General features: G+C 31.8%; 1 protein-coding gene across 1 annotated transcript in view; it reads right to left on the bottom strand.

The window, feature by feature from the left end:
* Positions 1 to 2,579: 2,579 nt before the first annotated feature.
* The window catches only part of LOC140439859 (transmembrane 7 superfamily member 3-like), a 35,819-nt gene continuing 18,812 nt past the window's right edge, over positions 2,580 to 19,586 (bottom strand). Inside the window, exons 5-7 of the mRNA XM_072530014.1 lie at positions 18,749 to 18,901; positions 11,214 to 11,474; positions 2,580 to 2,866 (exon numbers count right to left, since the gene is read on the bottom strand). Of these exons, the coding sequence (XP_072386115.1) occupies positions 2,679 to 2,866; positions 11,214 to 11,474; positions 18,749 to 18,901 (602 nt within the window). The 3' untranslated portion in view covers positions 2,580 to 2,678. The remainder of the gene's footprint in view (positions 2,867 to 11,213; positions 11,475 to 18,748; positions 18,902 to 19,586) is intronic.

Below are 19,586 nucleotides of genomic sequence, written 5' to 3'. Positions count from 1 at the left end.
CTTTTTGTAACAATAAAACACTGAAAACTTTGTTTTCGAAACTTCCACAAAATTTATTATAAAATCTTATCACTACAGCTGTTTCGGCAGAGTACCTTTCTCAAGTGATCTATTTTTGGTATGCATTTACACATTATAGTCTTCAACCAAATAGGTTGAGGGGAGAACTGTTTGTCTCAAGTTGGTTAAAGACTATAAAGTGGTTTCGTTAAAGACTATAAAGTGTAAATGCATACGAAAAATAGATCACTTGAGAAAGGCACTCTGCCGAAACAGCTGTAGTGATAAGATTTTATAATAAATTTGGTGGAAGTTTTGAAAACAAAGTTTTCAGTGTTTTATTGTTACATAAAATGAATTTCCATCAAGTTATGTTCGAATCCATCCATTACAGCTTTTTGCTTATGGCATTCTGTATGTTTAGGGAAATGTAGGGAATAAGCCACAAAATATATTCAAATGTTTAATTTACTGACGTTTCGATCTCTATGAAGAGACCGTTTTCAAATATATAAATGATAAATTTATTTATTTTTAATAGCTTTTTGCTTGTGGAATTCTGTATTTTTAGGGAGAATTTTGAAAATAAGCCACAATATATCTATTTACATGGTTAATTTACTGACTTTTTGATCTCTATTCCAGAGACCGTTTTTAAAGTTAGAAAAAAAAGAAAATAAATAATATAAGATTATATAAATAATATTATATAAATATATAATAATAAACAAATAAAATAAATGTAACTATCGTGTATATCTTTGAAAACGGTCTTTGGATATAGTCAGTATAAACGTCAGTAAAAACCTGTAAATAAATTTATATTATTGCCTATTTCGAACAAATATTTAAAATATATAATATAATTAACGTTGAAATAAAAGTGAGTGTACGCCACTGGATTTTCATACGTCTTTCCCCACTTCTCTGCCTTGAAACGATGAAATCACTCTTCCAAATAGTGGTATTATAGGATAGGTGCTTCATTTAGTCCTGCTGTTATATCATAAGCATCCTATTTTCATGTTTTTGTGGAAGTCAAATATCTAAAAACAGGGGCGCTCATTTTTTTAGAAGAATTATTCTTTTCCTTTTTCCTTCTTTATTATTTTGTGTATGTATGTCTTTCGCGAGCTTTCACACCTCCCTAAACGACCATTTTCATCTAAATCTACTACTACGATTGAGCAAAGGTGCCTTCCAGTCAGGTATATCCAGTACCCTGAGCCTATTTCTTGTAGTAGTTTAGCCCACTGTACACATAGTCTAGAAATACCGAAAATTTTGTTTCGTTTCAAATAATTAATTCGATTTCTGTTAAAGTTTTAACAAGTACTTCAGATGAATATAAGGTATAATATTGATCATAAGGTACAGAAATATCATCCACATTCAAGTAGGTAGAGAACAAAAAAGAGATAAGTAAAATTGAGTTGAAATGTTGTAGTGGTAACGCGCTTATCGTCCAGATATCTTAAACGTACTAGACTTAGGATGTATTTAACAGGTTGGCTCTCATATGAATCACCAGTGATTCACAAGCTTCAGCCGCTGTTATACCGGCATAAATTTGCATAGACTTCTGTCTGGTACCAAGCACATTGCAGTTATAAATATATTCTTCGATTCATAGCTATAGCTCTGGACGACTCAAATATGATACCGGAATAACTTTTAGGAGGGATTTGCTTGTGTCACCGAAGATTCACATGGTATACGAAAGAACCAGAAACGATTAAAAAATCAAACGATAATCAAAAAAGAGAAAACGATGTGTTGATTGCCGCCAGAAAGAGTACGAAATTCACAAAAAGTCTAAAGTAGCAGCAAAAAAGGCTAAACTGGTTTCTACTATTTCTAATAGTTTCCCAAATGCTCCAGCGTTATGTGTAGAATGTTTGAAAAAAAGACACTAAACTAATATTTTTATTTGTTAAAATATATACCTATTTTGTTTGTTCTGTATCCCTTTTGTATCTTGACTCAAATGAATCACCCGTGATGCCCACTTGTCCGACATGCTATTAGGTTCACTTACATCCCATCGGCATAGTCTATTTGCCCGATTTGATATACCAACAATATTAATGGTCATTTAAACTACACTCTGTACGGTATCACGGCTGATACATATTGTTCAGAAATAAACCAATAACGTTGTTCACCGGTGATACATACGGTATCACAACGCAGGACATCACAGTATCATTGGTAGCCAACCTGTTAATTTAAAAATTAAATTTGATATTTGATTAAATACGTTGGGTTTGAACACAATAACATTTAAGTACGTCATATTCATTATATGTTACTTTAAATTTTTGCCTTTATAGCTAACTTTTATCAGCGACCAGTAATTTAATACTATTATCTGCAAAGACGCTGTAGATGTCTGGGGATCATGACACAAATTCTCATTGCAGTTTTGTTTGATTCTTGGATTTCCCAGAGCAATGTATTATCTAAATTTTAGGATCATATTATTTACTAAGCTCTCTCCAGCAATGGTTCCTATTCTTTGTAGAAGTTAATATTCCAGAGATTTGAGTGTTATAAGAAGTGGTAAGTAAATAAAATAATTGTATCATAAAAATAAAGCTACTTTTATTATGCTTTTTAATCGGTATAAAATAAGCCAAAAATCTTTAAGTAAGTATATACTAACTAGCAAAACTTTCTCAATGATATGTGTATGTGTAAGATGGTGCGAATATATCTTCTTGAATGAGGGGTGTTGTTTCTGTTGGATTGCTAGTCTCTCTAAATGGTCTATTAGGAGGAAAAGGTGGTTTTCCTCTTTGCTGCCTAACTTGAATGAACACCCCAAAAATTAATAAGATAATCCAAAGCAGGATGTGCAGAATATCTAAAAAATAAAGAAGGTAATTTTTAATTTTACAATTAACAGTGTTCTTAAATCTTCCGTGTTGTAAAAACTGTTTGCATAGTGTGGAATAGCGAAATCAATCATCTCTACTTTCCCAAATGGAATAAATGCGTTATTTTAATATTGATGTATTAAAAAAATCACGAAATACATAAATTTTCAATTTCTTCAAAAGTATTTCATCCATAAATAGAATACCCTTACAGTGAAGGTTACAATCTCTAAATTTTTAAATGAAAAAGTAGAGGTTTGTTATGAATGATTCAAAAGATCCCTTCGTTGTTTACTCAACACATTTGCGGTTTTCAGATTTAATACAAAAATTAACTAATAAATGAACTGATGAATTTCGCTACAGTGCTTCAGGAACTTAAAAGAAGTAGTACCGTTTAGTTCCAAATATTGTAAAAAAACATTAATTATACTGGGCAATGTCCTATTCTTAAATAAAACTGTTTTATAACCTAATTGAACAGCTCTAGCGTTAACTGACCTAATCACAAGCATTACCATACTTCTTTAATAAGATACATTTGCTGGTTTAGCTTTTGCATATTAGTTTTCACATACTTCCTATAAGAAGAAGTCGAATAGCATAATATCAAGTGATTGTGCTGGCCATCATTTCGCACCTCGCCTCCCTATCCACGATTTGGAAATATTCGCGATGTACAATGACTATGTAATGTACTGGTTATTTCAATTCAAATTGTCATCATTGAAAAAAGGGCCAATGATATGTTCTCCAACAATCCCTGCTCCAATATTAACTTATCTGAACTATGAATCACTCTTTCGGAATCCATGTTGTTCTTTCTCGAGAAGAGATTCAGTTATTGTTTGTCTGCGTGATGCTATTATTCGTGCATATTATAGTTTATAGCCTGCATTAAGTAAGCTAGTACCTCTGTATTTTTTCATATCTGTTCTTCCACATTTTTTAAAAAGTGATTGAACTTTAGCAATTGCCCATTCCTTTGGAATTTGTCTTGTTTTCGAACTCATGTTAATAAAATGAAAAAGTCGTAGTTTTAAAATATTTGCTCCGTATTTCAGCAGCTCCCAAATACATTTATAACCAAAGATTGGATGGAGTGAGGAGAATAGGCAGTCCCTAAGCTCGATTTAAGGACCAGGTGGAAGATGAAGGGGAAGGATAGGAAGGAATGGAAGCTGATAATAGAACAGGCCAAGACCCACTAAAAAGTTGTAGAGCCAATGATGATGATTTCAGCAGCTCCAAATTAATGGTATCCGTTCCTATAGCAAAATAGTAATGTGTAGTAGGGAGTACGGACTCTCGCTCAATATCAAAAAGACGAAGTTTATGAAAATTTGTAAAAACAATCATAATACTAACAAAATCTTGACAGTAGAAGGCCAGCAGATCGAAAGAGTAAAAAAGTACACTTACCTAGGAACACTTATAACAGAAAATAATGACTACACTGCAGAAATCAAAGTCAGAATCGAAAAAGCACGTTCTAATTTTATGAAAATGAAAAAGGTCCTATGTGGCAAAGATTTAACATTAGCTCTTAAAGTACGCCTAACAAAATGTTACGTATACAGTGTACTATACTATGGAGTGGAATCATGGACGTTAAATCTAGACTTAACGCCTTTGAAATGTGGACCTATAGAAGAATTATGAGGGTTTCCTGGGTAGGCAGAGTTACGAACAATGAAGTACTGAAAAGAATAGGTAAAGAGAAGGAAGTTGAACTAACAATTAAAGAAAGAAAGCTACAGTATCTCAGATATGTGATGCGGGGCGAGAAGTATGGCATCCTGCGACTCATAATGCAAGGAAAGATAGATGGCAGAAGAAGCATCGGAAGAAGACGAATTTCATGGCTCAAGAACCCGAGAGAATGGTTTGGATGCAGCTCAAAACAACTTTTTAGAGCTACTGCCTCAAAAATTAAAATAGCTATGATGATTGCCAACCTCCGTAGCGGAGATGGTACCTGAAGAAGAAGAATATTGTTCTGAAGCTATTTTCTTGTGGCATTTTAAATTAATTACTATTTAACTGGGAATAAGCCACAATTAAAGGTTAAAATACGTTTATTGACGTTTCAATTTCCACTTCGGAAATCGTTCTCAAAATACAAACATTAGTAAATTAAACAAATTTTGTTTTTGTTACTTAGTGAAAAATTCTTCTAATAATTTAATTTTATCTGACTCATATATATTGACAATTCAGACATACATTATACATTTTAAAGTAGACGACTTTAAAATGATATTGCCAATATTGTTGAGTTGCGTTCCTGGGACGACTTTACTTATAAGATAGTTCATTCGATTACATGAAATCAACTTTAACTTGAGAATATCCGTCAGAAAAGATCATAACATGTAATTCGTCTTTAAAAAGACAAATACATGCCATGATGACAGTAAAATTCTCCTGTTAGTGATTACATAGTAAATTATAAGGGAAAAACCAGGAAAAAAAAAAAACCTCATACTACTATCCCGACATGGTAAGTATTTGATCTTGCATTTAGTTTACCTTCAATAAATACCAAATTCCGATTTTATATGTTTGTTATTTAAAAAATATAAATGATGTATTCTCTATATGTTACTGACTTACCAATACTGGTATTTTCTTTTTAATAACTTCCTCTTTCAATATGGGTAACCAGATCCTACTACATTCTGCCGAGGAATTCGCGACACAATTGGTCTCATTTAGCATAATTAGAGCCGCTTCTTTGATTTTTCTCTTTTTACCATCCGTTTCTTTTAGGACTATATTTGAATCATTCCATTGAACCCTATGTTCATTATCCCATGCATGTTTACATATTTGAGATCTATCAAATTCTCTATTTTTAATATAGGATTGATGTTCACTTATTCTAACATTTAATGGCCTTGATGTTTCACCTAAATAAAACTGATCGCATTCACAAGGTATTTTATAAATGCAATTCTTTGTCCTTTCTTGTTCATTGTTAGGTTTGGTTTTGGACAAAATAGATCTCAACGTGTTTGTCGTTTTGAATGTTGTTGAAATGTTGAATTTATTTCCTATCCTTTTAAGCTTTTCCGATAATCCTTTTATATATGGTATTGTTATTTTCCTCGTATTATCCCTTGTATATGCTGTAGGATCTCGTTCTAAGTTGTTTTGTTCTATTCGATCGATTGTTGAAAATTCCTTATTTATAAACGATAAAGGATAATCATTTTTTAATAAAACAGATGTTAACAAATGTTTCTCCTCCATAAACGTATTTTAACCTTTAATTGTGGCTTATTCCCAGTTAAATAGTAATTGAAGAAGAAGAAGTTCATATAGCTTTATGGTTTTCCATTCGTATCAGGACGTCGTCTCACTCTTCCATTTTTATATCGTCGACATTCCGGGGTACCTCCTCACCTTCATCTATAATTACAGCGTCAGGTTTATACCAGAAATTCTTATAATGCTGAATCCAGTCTTTTGTATCAATGAAGTATATTTTCGCTGTGAATTCTTCTTCCTTGTTTAAATATTTTAAGATTTTGTAGGCTATTTCTTGTCTTCCGTGAACGTCATTCTCGATATTACTTATATGTTTCCCAGCTCTCTCTTATATTATTTGCTATATTCCTTTTTTTTTGTTTATAGATATAAATAAATAAATATTTTTAGTTTGTTTTTGTTAAAAAGTTTATATACACTCTTTGTTTTTCTTGCATTGCTGTTTGAATTTCTTCATTACATATTTTTAAGTCTTGTTTCTTATATCATTTTCTACTCTTTCTCAAGACCTATGTAGCTGCTGTATGTATATTTTTTTCAGATGATTCTATTCCTCTTCTACGTCTTCGTTTGTAGTTATTTGATGTGAATATTGCATAAATCTTGTTTGATTTAATTATTTTATTCCGAGTTCCTAAAGAAGGTATGTTTTATAATAATATGTGTCTTCCATTTATGTTAGAAGGTTTTGTGTTTTTGCATCCAAGGTTTTTGAATGGCTATTTTGATTTTTAGCAAGTAATGGTCTGTTCCAACATCTAGGACTCTGTATATCTGGGTATCTTTATTAGATTGCCTAGTGTTTTTATTGGTTATTATGTAGTCGATGACACTTTTTTGTACTCTTGCTGCCCAAGTATATTTATTTATGTCTTTTGTTGCAAAAGTTCTTAGCTATTTTCCATTTAGATCTATTGGTCGTTCTCCTTCAGTTCCCACTATGTTGGATACAGATATATTTCTTACGTAGGCATTTAGATCTCCCGCTAATATTAGGCGTAGTATTTTAAGGTTTTGTCTTTTTTCTCCTCTTCTGGAGCATATACCGCTATAATGGTAAAATTTCCTCTTTTTGTTTTAAAGACCATCTTATTAACACAGGTGTAGCCGTTAATTAATTTTTTTCCACCTATTATCAATTATTATTGCTACCCCTGCTTTATCTCTAGAAGATTGTGGTATTCCACTCCAAATTAGTAACTTAATTAATTATTATAATTAATAACTTTATTCTTAACTTTATACAAGATTTTATTCTCCATAACGTTACTTAAAGATCACGATGGTTTGAATCTATTTTAGACATTATTAACTGTTCTTTAAGTGCTTCTTTAATCCAAAGTAACATTTTTCCCTTAGTAATACCCTTGTATTTACTTCCCCTTTGTGAAGTTATCATTAATTATGAGCGAGCCTTTGGTACACCTCGACATCTCTAACGAACTTCTCCACTGCGATGTTGAAGGGAGAAAAATGTTTATATTAAATTTGAAAATAATAACATTACTGAACAGACATCGAAAAGTCCTTTTGAGTACCTACAAGAAAGTAGTACCTACAAGTTTGAGTACCTACAAGAGAGTACCTACAGGAAGAAACTTGGATTAATTATTTTCTGAGTTTTGTAATAAAATGTTATTTTATTGTAATTAATTATTTCTTGAGCAATCTCTATATGAAATTGTTTTAATTTGTGAATGATTCGTGATTCTTTTAGCCAAATATTAATTGCAATAACAATTATGTGAAATGTTATTAGGTTGGTGGTAGTTAAGATTATTGGTGCGTATCACCAACTTTGTTACTATTACCAACATGAATTTTGAGTTGATTTATACGGTTTCTTTGCTAGGAGCGTGTAACAAAAATGTGCTACTAGCAACAAGAATTCCCTCATAGACGACAACCAAGAAGAGCAACATTTCCAACTTTACTAAAACAGTTTCAACGGACTGGAATCGCAAATTACAAAAAAATCTGAGCGAACAAAAACCATTGTAAATGAAGAAAATGAATTAAATGCAATCCTTACTGTCACTGAGAATCCGGATATTAGTACAAAAGAATTGCAAATATTTTTGAAATGAGTGGTCGTAATGTACAAAGAATTTTAAAAACGAACCAGATACATCCATATCGTGTACAATTGCACACAGAGCTTAATGATGATGATCATAATAAAAGAGTACAATTTTGTCGATGGGTGCAGAAACAAGTATATTTCTTCGAATACATTTTATTTAGAGATGAAGCTACTTTCCACAAGAATGGTACTGTAAACAGACATAATTTCCACTAATACTCAACTAGTAATCCACTTTACACCACAATCTTACCCACCAGTCAAACAAGATGGTCGTTGAATGTATGTCCGGTTTATAGCGCCTTCCGGTTCCCAGTCTCCACTCACGTCTATCGACCCACTCTCCTGGTCGTAGATCTCTGACATTGCCTTTTAGACTCCATTTAGCCATGTTGTTTTCAGTCTAATCAGTATTATCTTTCACTTACGCTGGCCCTTACCTGACGGTGCTCGCTATCCTGTCGATAAACCTTCAACTAGGACTTGTCGTGAATTTGTTACTGTTGCATGTTGCATCTTTGGTGACTGTATGTCCGGCGTCAACCCAAATCTTGTTTAGGTAATAAATTTTTCGTTTTCCCGCATGATATTCCCGAATTGAGCGTAGATAATTACATAGCCATGATATTATTTCGTAAACGTACATGTGTATGCCAAGGGTCAAATAATGGAACAGATAAATTCCGTAAAATATTTGGGAGCAAATATCAATAGTCAGTGTAATCCATAAAAAGAAATCCTATCAAGAATCGAACAAGCAAGGAAAACATTCATGAGCATGAAAAAGTTTTTACAAGATCAGAAATTAGTCTGCAGCTTAGAATCCGAATGATCAGATGTTACGTTTTTTCTGACTTACTGTATGACTTAAAGTTTGACAATGGAGTCTGAAATAGAAAAAAGAATAGATGCCTTTGAGATGTATATATACAGACGAATGCTGAGCATTTCATGGGTACAAAGAGTTACTAATGTTGAGATACTTCGTCGCATGTGTAAACAAAAAGAATTACTAAGAATATTCAAAGAGAGGAAAATGCAATACTTGGGTCATGTGTTGAGAGGCGAAAGATACGAATTACTTCAAGTTATACTGGAAGGAAAAGTACAGGGCAATAGATCAGTAGGAAGACGCCAGATTTCGTGGCTGAAAGACCTGAGGGATGGTTCGACCGCTCATCCGCAGAAATCTTGCGCGCAGCTGTTTCTAAAACTACAATTGCCATTTTCAGCGCCAACCTTCGAAAGGAGACGGCGCCATGAGAAGAAGATATCATTTCGTCTTTCTCTGTTAAAATGGAATTCCGGCATCTTTTTATATATTAAAAGTTAAAATCTTGTAATGCTTTTCGTAATAATTCACGGCTCATTTTAGGGAAATTATTGATTTCGCCCCTTTTAATTAGTATATAGTTGAGAGTCGCCTATTTTCAAAGAAAAATGAATGTACCTACAGTTCTGCAGAGGATATTTTTTTGGGCTTCATCCAACTTAACAGGTTTTCGTCTGCGCTGATTTGTAGATAGGTTTAAAACCATTTGTTTTCTCACGTACAATTCAACTGTTGCCACCGATACTCCTATTAAAAAGAACAGCGACTAACAGCTTCCGTTGAAGGTAGTGTTTTTTAGTCCATCATATATCTGCCAGATAATTTGTTTTTCCTCCTGTGAAGCGGATCTATGACGTGGATGTCGTGAACTTATACCACTGATTATATCTATTTTTAGTCGACAAAAACTGATGGAATAATCGTTAAATCGTCTTACTTTAACCTAATATATTGTCTTACTTCACAATAAAAAACTAATAACAAAATCAGTACGAAAACTATTAAGATGAAGCAATCGAACACAAATTTATCAGCCGATACTATAACCACTACGATAAACACTAATTGCAAAGACTGTTTTAAGAAAAAATGTTTTAAATAACATTTTTAAGGATTGATCATTTACCGGCTATGCAGTTCCCACTAAGATATTATCCAGGCCATTTAATTGTCAATAATCAACAAAAATGTACTATGATGACAAATATGAATTTGATGGTAATACGATCTTCGCCGTCGCAGTACATATTTCTTGTCGATAACAGTTTTTAGATAACATGAATCATTTTTCAATGATATGTGTGGATTTAAGAAATTAATTTCGGTAAAAGCTTTTATCGTAGGATATCACGTACCTGTATTCCCATATAAGAAAAATAATAGTAAGGCAAGATCGGGTAATTATGAAATTACCAGAGCGACGACCACCAAGCACGAACAGAGACATAACAATAGAATTCATTTCTAAGAAAATAATTAAATTCTAAACAAAATAATGAAATAATCACTACGCTGGAATTGTATAATTTACCAATAGGTAGTTTGCAGTTTTAAAATCGATTCTTAACAGTGAATCACCCTCTCTATTTTCTTGTTAGAGTATGGTGTAAGACGCTCTTTTTAAGATCGCGTGCAATTATGTCTTGACGTCGACGGATGCCATTTTGAACATTTATTATAAATTGAACGATTTTGTTGTTATTTTTGTGAAGTAAATAGATTGTTTTACATTTAATTTTATTTGTATATTAAACGTCACTTCACTTTATGTTGATTTGTTAATGGGCACAAAGTTTGGATTTTGTATAATAACTGTGATGCTTATTGTCAAAGCCTCAGCTAGTGTGTTTTTATTAATTTTTACACACCAACAATCCTAACCACTTAGGTATTTTGATATATCATCCAATATTAACAAATTAAGAATAAGTCTAGATTGAATTGATATTTTTACGGACAACCTAATGAAATTTCACCTAATTTTGGTTCACAAATTAAAGTAATTAGGTATAGGAAATGTTTCAGAAATAAAGTACCATAAAATAACATTATATCTATTGGTATAAAATCAAGCAGTCCCCATGGAACCGATGTTGTATATTTTTGTATTTGTCGTGAAATAAAATATTTGAACATTGTATCTTACCCGTTGTCTGCATGGGAGGAGAAATAACAGCATAATTGAAATTTTTAACAGCAACTCTTCTGTAAGTGTTGATCAAAATATATGGAAGGTTCCCACCTACATAGTAATTTAAAGCCATAACGCATGCGTAGGAGCTGGTAAAACTTATAGATGCTATGTGACCATACATTGCGTTTGCCATGGATATTATAACGCATGTAACCATTATGGACAAAAAAACCACCCAGAAATTTATGCCGTTGATAAAGATGATGATATCAGCTGAAAATGTCGAGAGTTGGATTTATTAAATTATTATATCTGACATTTCTTTTCACAAGAAAAGGCTTTACATACCTATTATAATATAAATTATAATAACCTTGCGAATATACAGTTCTCAACAATTGAAGTGGATATTATGAAAATGTGTATTTTATTTTTTGTTCATAAGGTCAAATAGAAAAATGGATTGATATAAATAAAGATTTATTTTTACTTCTTAATTTCATACAGATGAACCTAAAGAAAGAAATTCTCTAAGAAAAAAAAAATAGAAAATAAACAAAAATTGTAAAATTAACAACCTAAAATTTCTATTCCTGCTCAATTTCTAATATCTCGAAAAGAAAAATTAATAGTGTGTAGTCCACCTGTGTGTCGCCTTAGTGCTCTAACTCTATTTGGAGGACCTCTTATTAAATTATTGATGAAATGCTGCGGTATACGTTACCAAATCGCGCGTAATGTATTGGCCAACTGATCTAAAGTTTGGGGCGGTTGAAGGAGCCTGTTTTGTTGCCTAGACATTTCGGCCCATAAATGTTCAATGCAATTCATATCAGGTGAACACGGTGGCCACTCCATTCTTGTAATGCCATGAGCTTCCTATACACTCGTTGACAATTCTCGAACGGTGAGGGCGAGCATTATCATCAATCAGAACAAAATTGTTCGCCTATTGTATCAAAAAATGGAACAACTATTGGTACTATGACTCTGTCTCGATATCGTGTAGCAGTCATTGTCTCATTAATTAAGACGACGAAGTCCGTGCGTCGTCAAAACATATGCCTCCCCACACGCAAACGGATCCACCTCCAAAAAGAGTGGTTGGGACTCTCAGATTTTCATTGTAACGCTGTCCTCTTTCCCTCCACACCAATATTCGGCCATCATTTGTATATAAACGAAATCTGGACTCGTCAGTAAAGACAATTCTTCCAATTTTCGATGTCGTGGATGGGTAGCGCGCCGTCTAATCCTTAAATTGGATGCATGTAACCGTCTTCTGACAGTTTGACTGGAAATCGCTCGTCCAGTAGCATGCCTGAAGATACTGTTAATTCTGGAAGCCGTGAATGTTGGGTTTCTTCTTGCCGTCAGAACTACAAAACGGTCTTGCCGACGAGTTGTAGATCGTTCTCTTCCTCCTACATGCCTGTATGTTGCAGATCAAGTTGCAACATACCGATTCCATGCACGACTTATCACACTTTGCGACACATTTAGCCTTATAGCAACCTCTTGTTGAGTTATGCCTTATTGGATTCAACGAACTAATTGTTCGTGCTGCACTAGTTCTAACCGTCTTTGCGGCATAATGTTTTTGTGATAAATAGATTTCTTGACTTAGTGACAACTGGTAAAGCCAATACAAGCACTTTTATACGAATGATATATTCATGTTTGGAACAACATGTCTCTCTTTGTACGAGATAAGGGCCGATAAGAATAGGGAGAAAAAACCACATGAAAAAAGAAATGTGTATCTACCGTGTAATAAGTTAACACAAGAAACAATAAAGGATGTTTTATCCGTGACAAAGATTAAATATTTTAGTCATTTATTCAGTAAACTGTTTATAGTTTTGGTAGTTAGAAGAGGATCTCAGCTATAAAGAAACGTGTATCTACCGTGTAATAAGTTAACACAAGAAACAATGAAGGATGTTTTATCCGTGATAAAGATTAAATATTTAATCGATAAACTGTTTGTTTATAGTTTTTGTAGTTGGAAGAGGATCTCAGCTAAAAAAAAATCGGTTGCCTGTAAAGTCGGTTTTACGGGCGAAGATTTTACGTGACAACGTCTTTTTCTCGGTAGAATATTTATTGATATGAATATTATTAAATTGCACAATAGGAACAAGGAATTGAATGAAAATAAGAATTGCACAAATTTTAACTATAGAAATATATTTTGTTTACTAAAACATTGTACATGTAAACTTAAACTTAACTAATTTCTATTTGAGTGATTTTGTTGAGGATAGGACGATGATAGGAGAAATAGCATCGCACCAGCGGACCGATCATGTTTGAGTGGGAGAGAGACGCAAGGCATTCGCCGGTCCGGCGGGCCTCTCTCTCGTTCGGTGACTCATCGTAACAAACGTGAGCGGGCGTTACACTTTTTCATGAGTGACTCCGAGCCACAACCTAATTTAAGACGTTGTCACGTCAAAAATATTGGCAATAAATATAGCATATAGAGTATAGTACAGGCAATTATTTTAAAAATAGTTTTATATGTTAATTTTAGGAATTTTAAAATTATCCTCTTCAATTGTGAGTAGTGTAGTTTCAAGGACATAATTCAACTTTATCTCTTTAGGCGTATTCATTAATTTTTTTATCGTTGCGCTTTACATTTTTTTTTCTTAAAATACTGGCTCACAAAGAAAGTCTTAACATTGTTCTTAAAATTTTCAATATTTGCATATTTCTTTTTTTGTTGAAAGTGTTTAATTGGAAATAACTCACAAGTTAAGTTTAAAAGAAATTTATTGACGTTTCAATTTCCACTTCGGAAATCGTTCTCAAAATACAAAACATTATTAAATTAAACAAATTTTGTTTTTTGTTACTTGGTGAAAAAATTCTTCTAATAATTTAATTTTATCTGACTCATTCATATTGACAATTCAGACATATATAATATGTTTTAAAGAGACGAGTTTAAAATGATATTGCCAATATTGCTGAGTTGCGTTCCTGCGACGACTTTATTGTAAGATAGTTCATTCGATTACATATAATCAACTTTCTTAAGAATATCAGCCATACAAAAAATTATATTTATTAATATAATTAAAAAATATCTAATTATGCTAAATGAGACTAAATGTGTCGCAAGTTGCTCGGCAGAATGCAGTATGATCTGGTTATCCATATTAAAAGAGGAAGTTAAAAGAAGAATCAAATGCTATGGTATTTCTCAAGTTAAAGTTGGTTTCATGTAATCGAATGAACTATCTTACAATAAAGTCGTCCCAGAAGCTTTAAAATGTATAATATATTGAATGAAAAAGACAGTAAAGATTCCATTTCACGTACAAGTCGTCTATGTATCTGTTTATACGTATTTCGCTTTAATAAAGCTCATCAGAACAGTTATTCATAGGCGTTCTCAACGTGAAAAATAGATCTTTTCTGTCTTTGGGAAGCAACGATAAAATGGCTTCGAAACGGACGCAATAGCGACATCTGATATTAAATCCGTAAAATAGTTTCGAAAAACAATTCAGATTTCTGCTTTAATCTGAACCTTCTATAAATGCAAGGTATAACAGACGTTGATAAAGATGTTAATAGAGACATGGGGAATCTAAAATTTGCATTCCACGACATGTCTCCTCAACTAAGCAGAAATCGTTAGCGAATTGGTTTCTTGTACTCATACAGAGTAGATCCGAATAAAATGAAAAAGACAGTAAAGATTCCATTTCACGTACAAATTGTCTATGTAAAATGAAATTATTAGAAGAATTTTTTCACCAAGTAACAAAAAACAAAATTTGGTTAATTTATAAATGTTTTGTTTTTGAAACGCCAATAAACTTATTTTAAACTAAAATTGTGGCTTATTCTCAATTAAAATAGTAATTGCTTTAAGATGTCACAAAAAATAGCTTCAGAACAATATTAGATTTTAATAAAAAAAAATAAATTTTAACTACGAATTAAAAGTTTAGCAAAGTGAACCAACGATGTAAAAAAATGTAACTTTTCTGGCAAAAACTAATTTTTTTTGAAGAAACATTTAACAAACAAAGCGGACCTGATTCGAACTGAAAAAAAAAATTAGTTTTTGAAAACGGTTATAAGAATTTTATAAATTAGAAAAATAGGCAATTGAAATGTCATACTAATTGTTTTCCCCACACGATTACTTAATTTTTAATTAAAAAACCAAATTTGATTGTGAATTAAAAGTTTAGCAAAGTGAACCATAGTTAGATGTAAAACATGTAACTTTTCTTGCAAAATAAATTTTTTTTAAACAAACTTTTAACTCAACATTTTTAATAAATAAACCGGACCTGATTTAAACTGAAAAAAAAATTAGTTTTTGAAAACGGTTATAAGAATTTTAAAAATTAGACAATAGGCAAATACAATCACATGTTTATTTTTTTTACACGATTACTTATTTTTTAATTAAAAAAAAATCAAATTTGACTATGAATTAAAAGTTTGGTGAACTGAAACACAGATTGACTGCAGGTTATTTTAAATGTTAATTTTATTTTTCTATTATAATATTATTTTTTAGGAAGATATTTGGACCAACCCAATGCAGCGATGGATCGTGGAGAATTAAAATGAACCACGAGCTGGATGAACTAATGCAGAGCGCAGATATTGTCAGATTTGTAAAGTCACAAAGACTAAACTGGCTTGGTCACCTAGAAAGAATGCCAGATAATCGAGCTGTAAAAGTAGTCCAGAGATGGAAGCCCCAAGGAAACAGAACAAGAGGAAGGCCCCGTAAAAGATGGATAGACGACGTAGAGAGGGATCTTAAAACCATGAACATTAGGCAGTGGCGCAGGAAAGTATCCGACAGGGCAGAATGGAAGAACATTGTTAAGCAGGCCAAGACTCACAAAGGGTTGTAGCGCCATTAGAAGAAGAAGAATAATTTTATTTTTCAATAAATTAAAAATAAAGCTGAATATCTATAGCTATTATTACTGCAGCATTTTCTTTTTAGAAAAAGTAAAATAGAATTCTGCGACTTCAATAAAACGACACTAACGATGAATTACTAAACAAATATTATACAGGACGATGTTTTAGTATTATTCAAAACAACATGTACCTTGTGAAATTCTGGATATTTGCAGAAGGGTTGTAATATTTAAAATGTAAAGCACGGGCTCTGATAGTACCTATTAATAATTATAAATTAAATAGATTTTTAAAAAGTAACACAAATCTGCGGTTACGTTTGTCATATTCTGTCACGTTAATTCATAGTCAAATTTGATTTTTTAATTAAAAATTAAGAAATGGCGCAAAGGAAAAAATAAATATGTCATTTTATCTGCATATTTGTCTTATTTATAAAATTCTTAGTAGAGTTTTCAAATACATATAAAGGTTGAAATTTTCTTTCTGAACAAAAGAAACTAATTTTTAACACCGGACCTGATTTTTCCCAATTTTAATCAGGTCCGGTTTGTTTGTTATATTAAATGTTTGTTCAAAAAAATTTAATTTTTTTATTAAGAAGAAAGACAAGTTAAATTTTTTACATCTATACCCACTTTGCTAAACTTTTAATTCAGAGTTAAATTTAATTCTTTTAATTAAAAATTAAGAAATCGCACGAGGAAAAAAATAATTATGACATTTTAATTGTCTATTTGTCTAATTTATAAAATTCTTATCAGAGTTTTCAAAAACCGTACACAGGATAGAATTTTTGCTATAAACAAAACGAACTAATTTTTTAAAACTGGATCCGTTTTTTTTAGTTTGAATAAATCAGCTGGTTAGGTGGTAGTAGTGCAACTTTTGACCACAATATGAGACACATTGAACCTACCGTTCAAAAGTTATGACCAATAGAAATTCCAGTCAAAATTCACAACTCACCCTGTATATTATTAAACAATGCGAACAGACACTTTTTAACGATCATTTGTTATTCCCCATAGAGGTCTCCATACGAGGTAGGAGTACCTATGTACAGTTCCTAATGACTCACCCTGTATATGACGTATGGGATATAAATTTTGAGACAAAGTTTACCTGGAAATTCCCACCCGATTTTGACATTTGAACCAGTGTCTTTGACAACAAGAGACAAAATACGGTTTATTTTCATTGATAAATGTCGTAAAAACACACAAAGCCTTTATCGCTGTTTTGGACGGTTGCTCAAACGTGAAATTGTTAGCTTCATCAGAGTTGAAAATACTAGCCAGGCAACGATTTATAGGGCGATAAGAGAATGCGAAAAGGGTAACCCTTATATCAATTTGTCAAATACTGATACAAAACAGGTTTATCAAACTTGTAAAATCCGCTCAAGACAGAACGGTTTTTGTACTCGAAATATGCGTAGCTGTTTTGTAGTGTCACAAGAGGATATCGCTACCTTGGAAGAAGACTGTCATATGTCAAAATGTGACAATTTTCCGAAACGGCCATTTAAAAAATCGACGAATTTTAAAAATACCATAAAACTTTACCCATAGCTGTGAATATGCTAATATTTTGGCTTTGGTGTGTACTAGACTGTAAAAGTTATTGTCAATCCCACACTTCTTTAATCCTATTTTAGGCCATAAAATTTTTGAGTTGTGACGTTCTTTAAGAAAAACATTTATTTTGGTTTTTTTTACAAATATAGATTTGTTACACAAAAATAAGAACAAGAACGATATAGTATAAAAACTAAAAAATAACTGTCATTATTAGTAAATTATAGTAAAAAAAATACTTGTCTTCATTCTATAATTTTCCATAATATACTCTATTTATTGTTTTTGACAGAAAAGTTTAGTATGAGTTTACTCCTAAATTATTGAGACATTTTTAAAATCTGAAATAATTCCAACTGGTTTTTGTTAAAAACGTCAGACGAAATAATTTATAGATAGTTGGGTTCAAAAATTTAAAAAGCTCTAAAATACTGACATAACTCAAAAGAATACTATAACCATATTACAATGACCACAACTCATATTAAACATAACCTCAAATTCTTTACAAAATTGACAAACTAATGCATTCTTCACAGAAAGTATTGAATAACCTTATTGTGTTTTTGAGAAAGAAGGTTATCTCAAAATATGACAATATTGTGCAAAATGTCGAACCAACTTTTCGATTAACAACTTCTACCATCTGGCGGCCATATTTATGACGTTATCACACAAAAAAATATAGAATATTTTAAATCTTTTCAATAATATAGTACATTTTTCAGTTTTCTTGAGATATGACGGTCTTCTTCCAAGGTAGCGATATATTTATATATAATTAGACTATAACGGTTCCGTCTATACATAAAATATTGAGTTACTATAGCCTCGAAGAATGCCTTATTAGAAGTGTCAGTGTAAAATTTCGCGGTAAAAATTAAATCCAGGAGTGGCGCAAAAAAAATGAAAAATAAAAAGGAATGTCAATCGAAATTATAAAAATCGAAAAATTGGAGTAACAAACCACCATCAAATAACTGTATTCGAAGGATTGGTTATATAGTTTACATCTATTCAGAGCAGTAAAATGTTATACATAGAAATGAATTCACTTACCTAACACAGTATAAAATAATAGAGAAGCAGCCAAAAATCCTGAGAGAATAAATGCGATATTAATTATCAAGAACGGCATTCCACACGTTCGCCAGATGATTAACCATATTATACCATATATAAAGCCTACCGAGAAGGCGGTAATTGTTTTTTCTAAAAAAAATAATAAAATTTGACCAAAACTTATTAAAAAGCGATTTTTTTAGTAAAACTTAACTTTTAACTCGATTTAATTAACTCCATTATTATTATTTAGATAAGGCGAAAAGTTCGGGTTCAAAAGTAATGAACAAACATTATTTTTGAATTCACCAAGGACCTAAATTCAAGTTCATTATCCGATAAGTATTTTAAGTGTATTTCATTTTAAAACATTGTTAACATTCAACAATGTTCCAATGTAACATTCTCTCAAGATGATCTAGGGCATACACTTTTGCTGGTTTAACCTATCATTGTACAAATGAGCGCCCGCCTTGCCATACGCGCTTCATTATCAATTAAAAAACAATTACGCAAAAAGAAATAAGAACAAGACTTACTCACAATCAATTTATTCTACGACCAACGACCGGTTTCGCAAACTACAATTTGCTATGCATCTTCAGATCAACGGTACATGGTAAACTAAATGGTAAAAATATAATAACCCGTATTAGGGTGCTGTCTGGTACAAAATATACAGCAATTATGCCAATATTATATGTGTGTGAATATTAAATATGACGTTAAAATTGATTAAATAAAACAAAATAAAACTTAAGTGAAACCAAATATCTGACCACGGAAAGCAAAATGAAAGTATACAAGACAACAGTAAGACCAATCCTAACATATG

Source organism: Diabrotica undecimpunctata, chromosome 4 (genome assembly GCF_040954645.1).
Source record: "Diabrotica undecimpunctata isolate CICGRU chromosome 4, icDiaUnde3, whole genome shotgun sequence".
Lineage (NCBI taxonomy): Eukaryota > Metazoa > Arthropoda > Insecta > Coleoptera > Chrysomelidae > Diabrotica > Diabrotica undecimpunctata.
The sequence above is the reverse complement of the archived record's forward strand: the minus strand, read 5'-3'. Positions and strand labels throughout refer to the sequence as shown.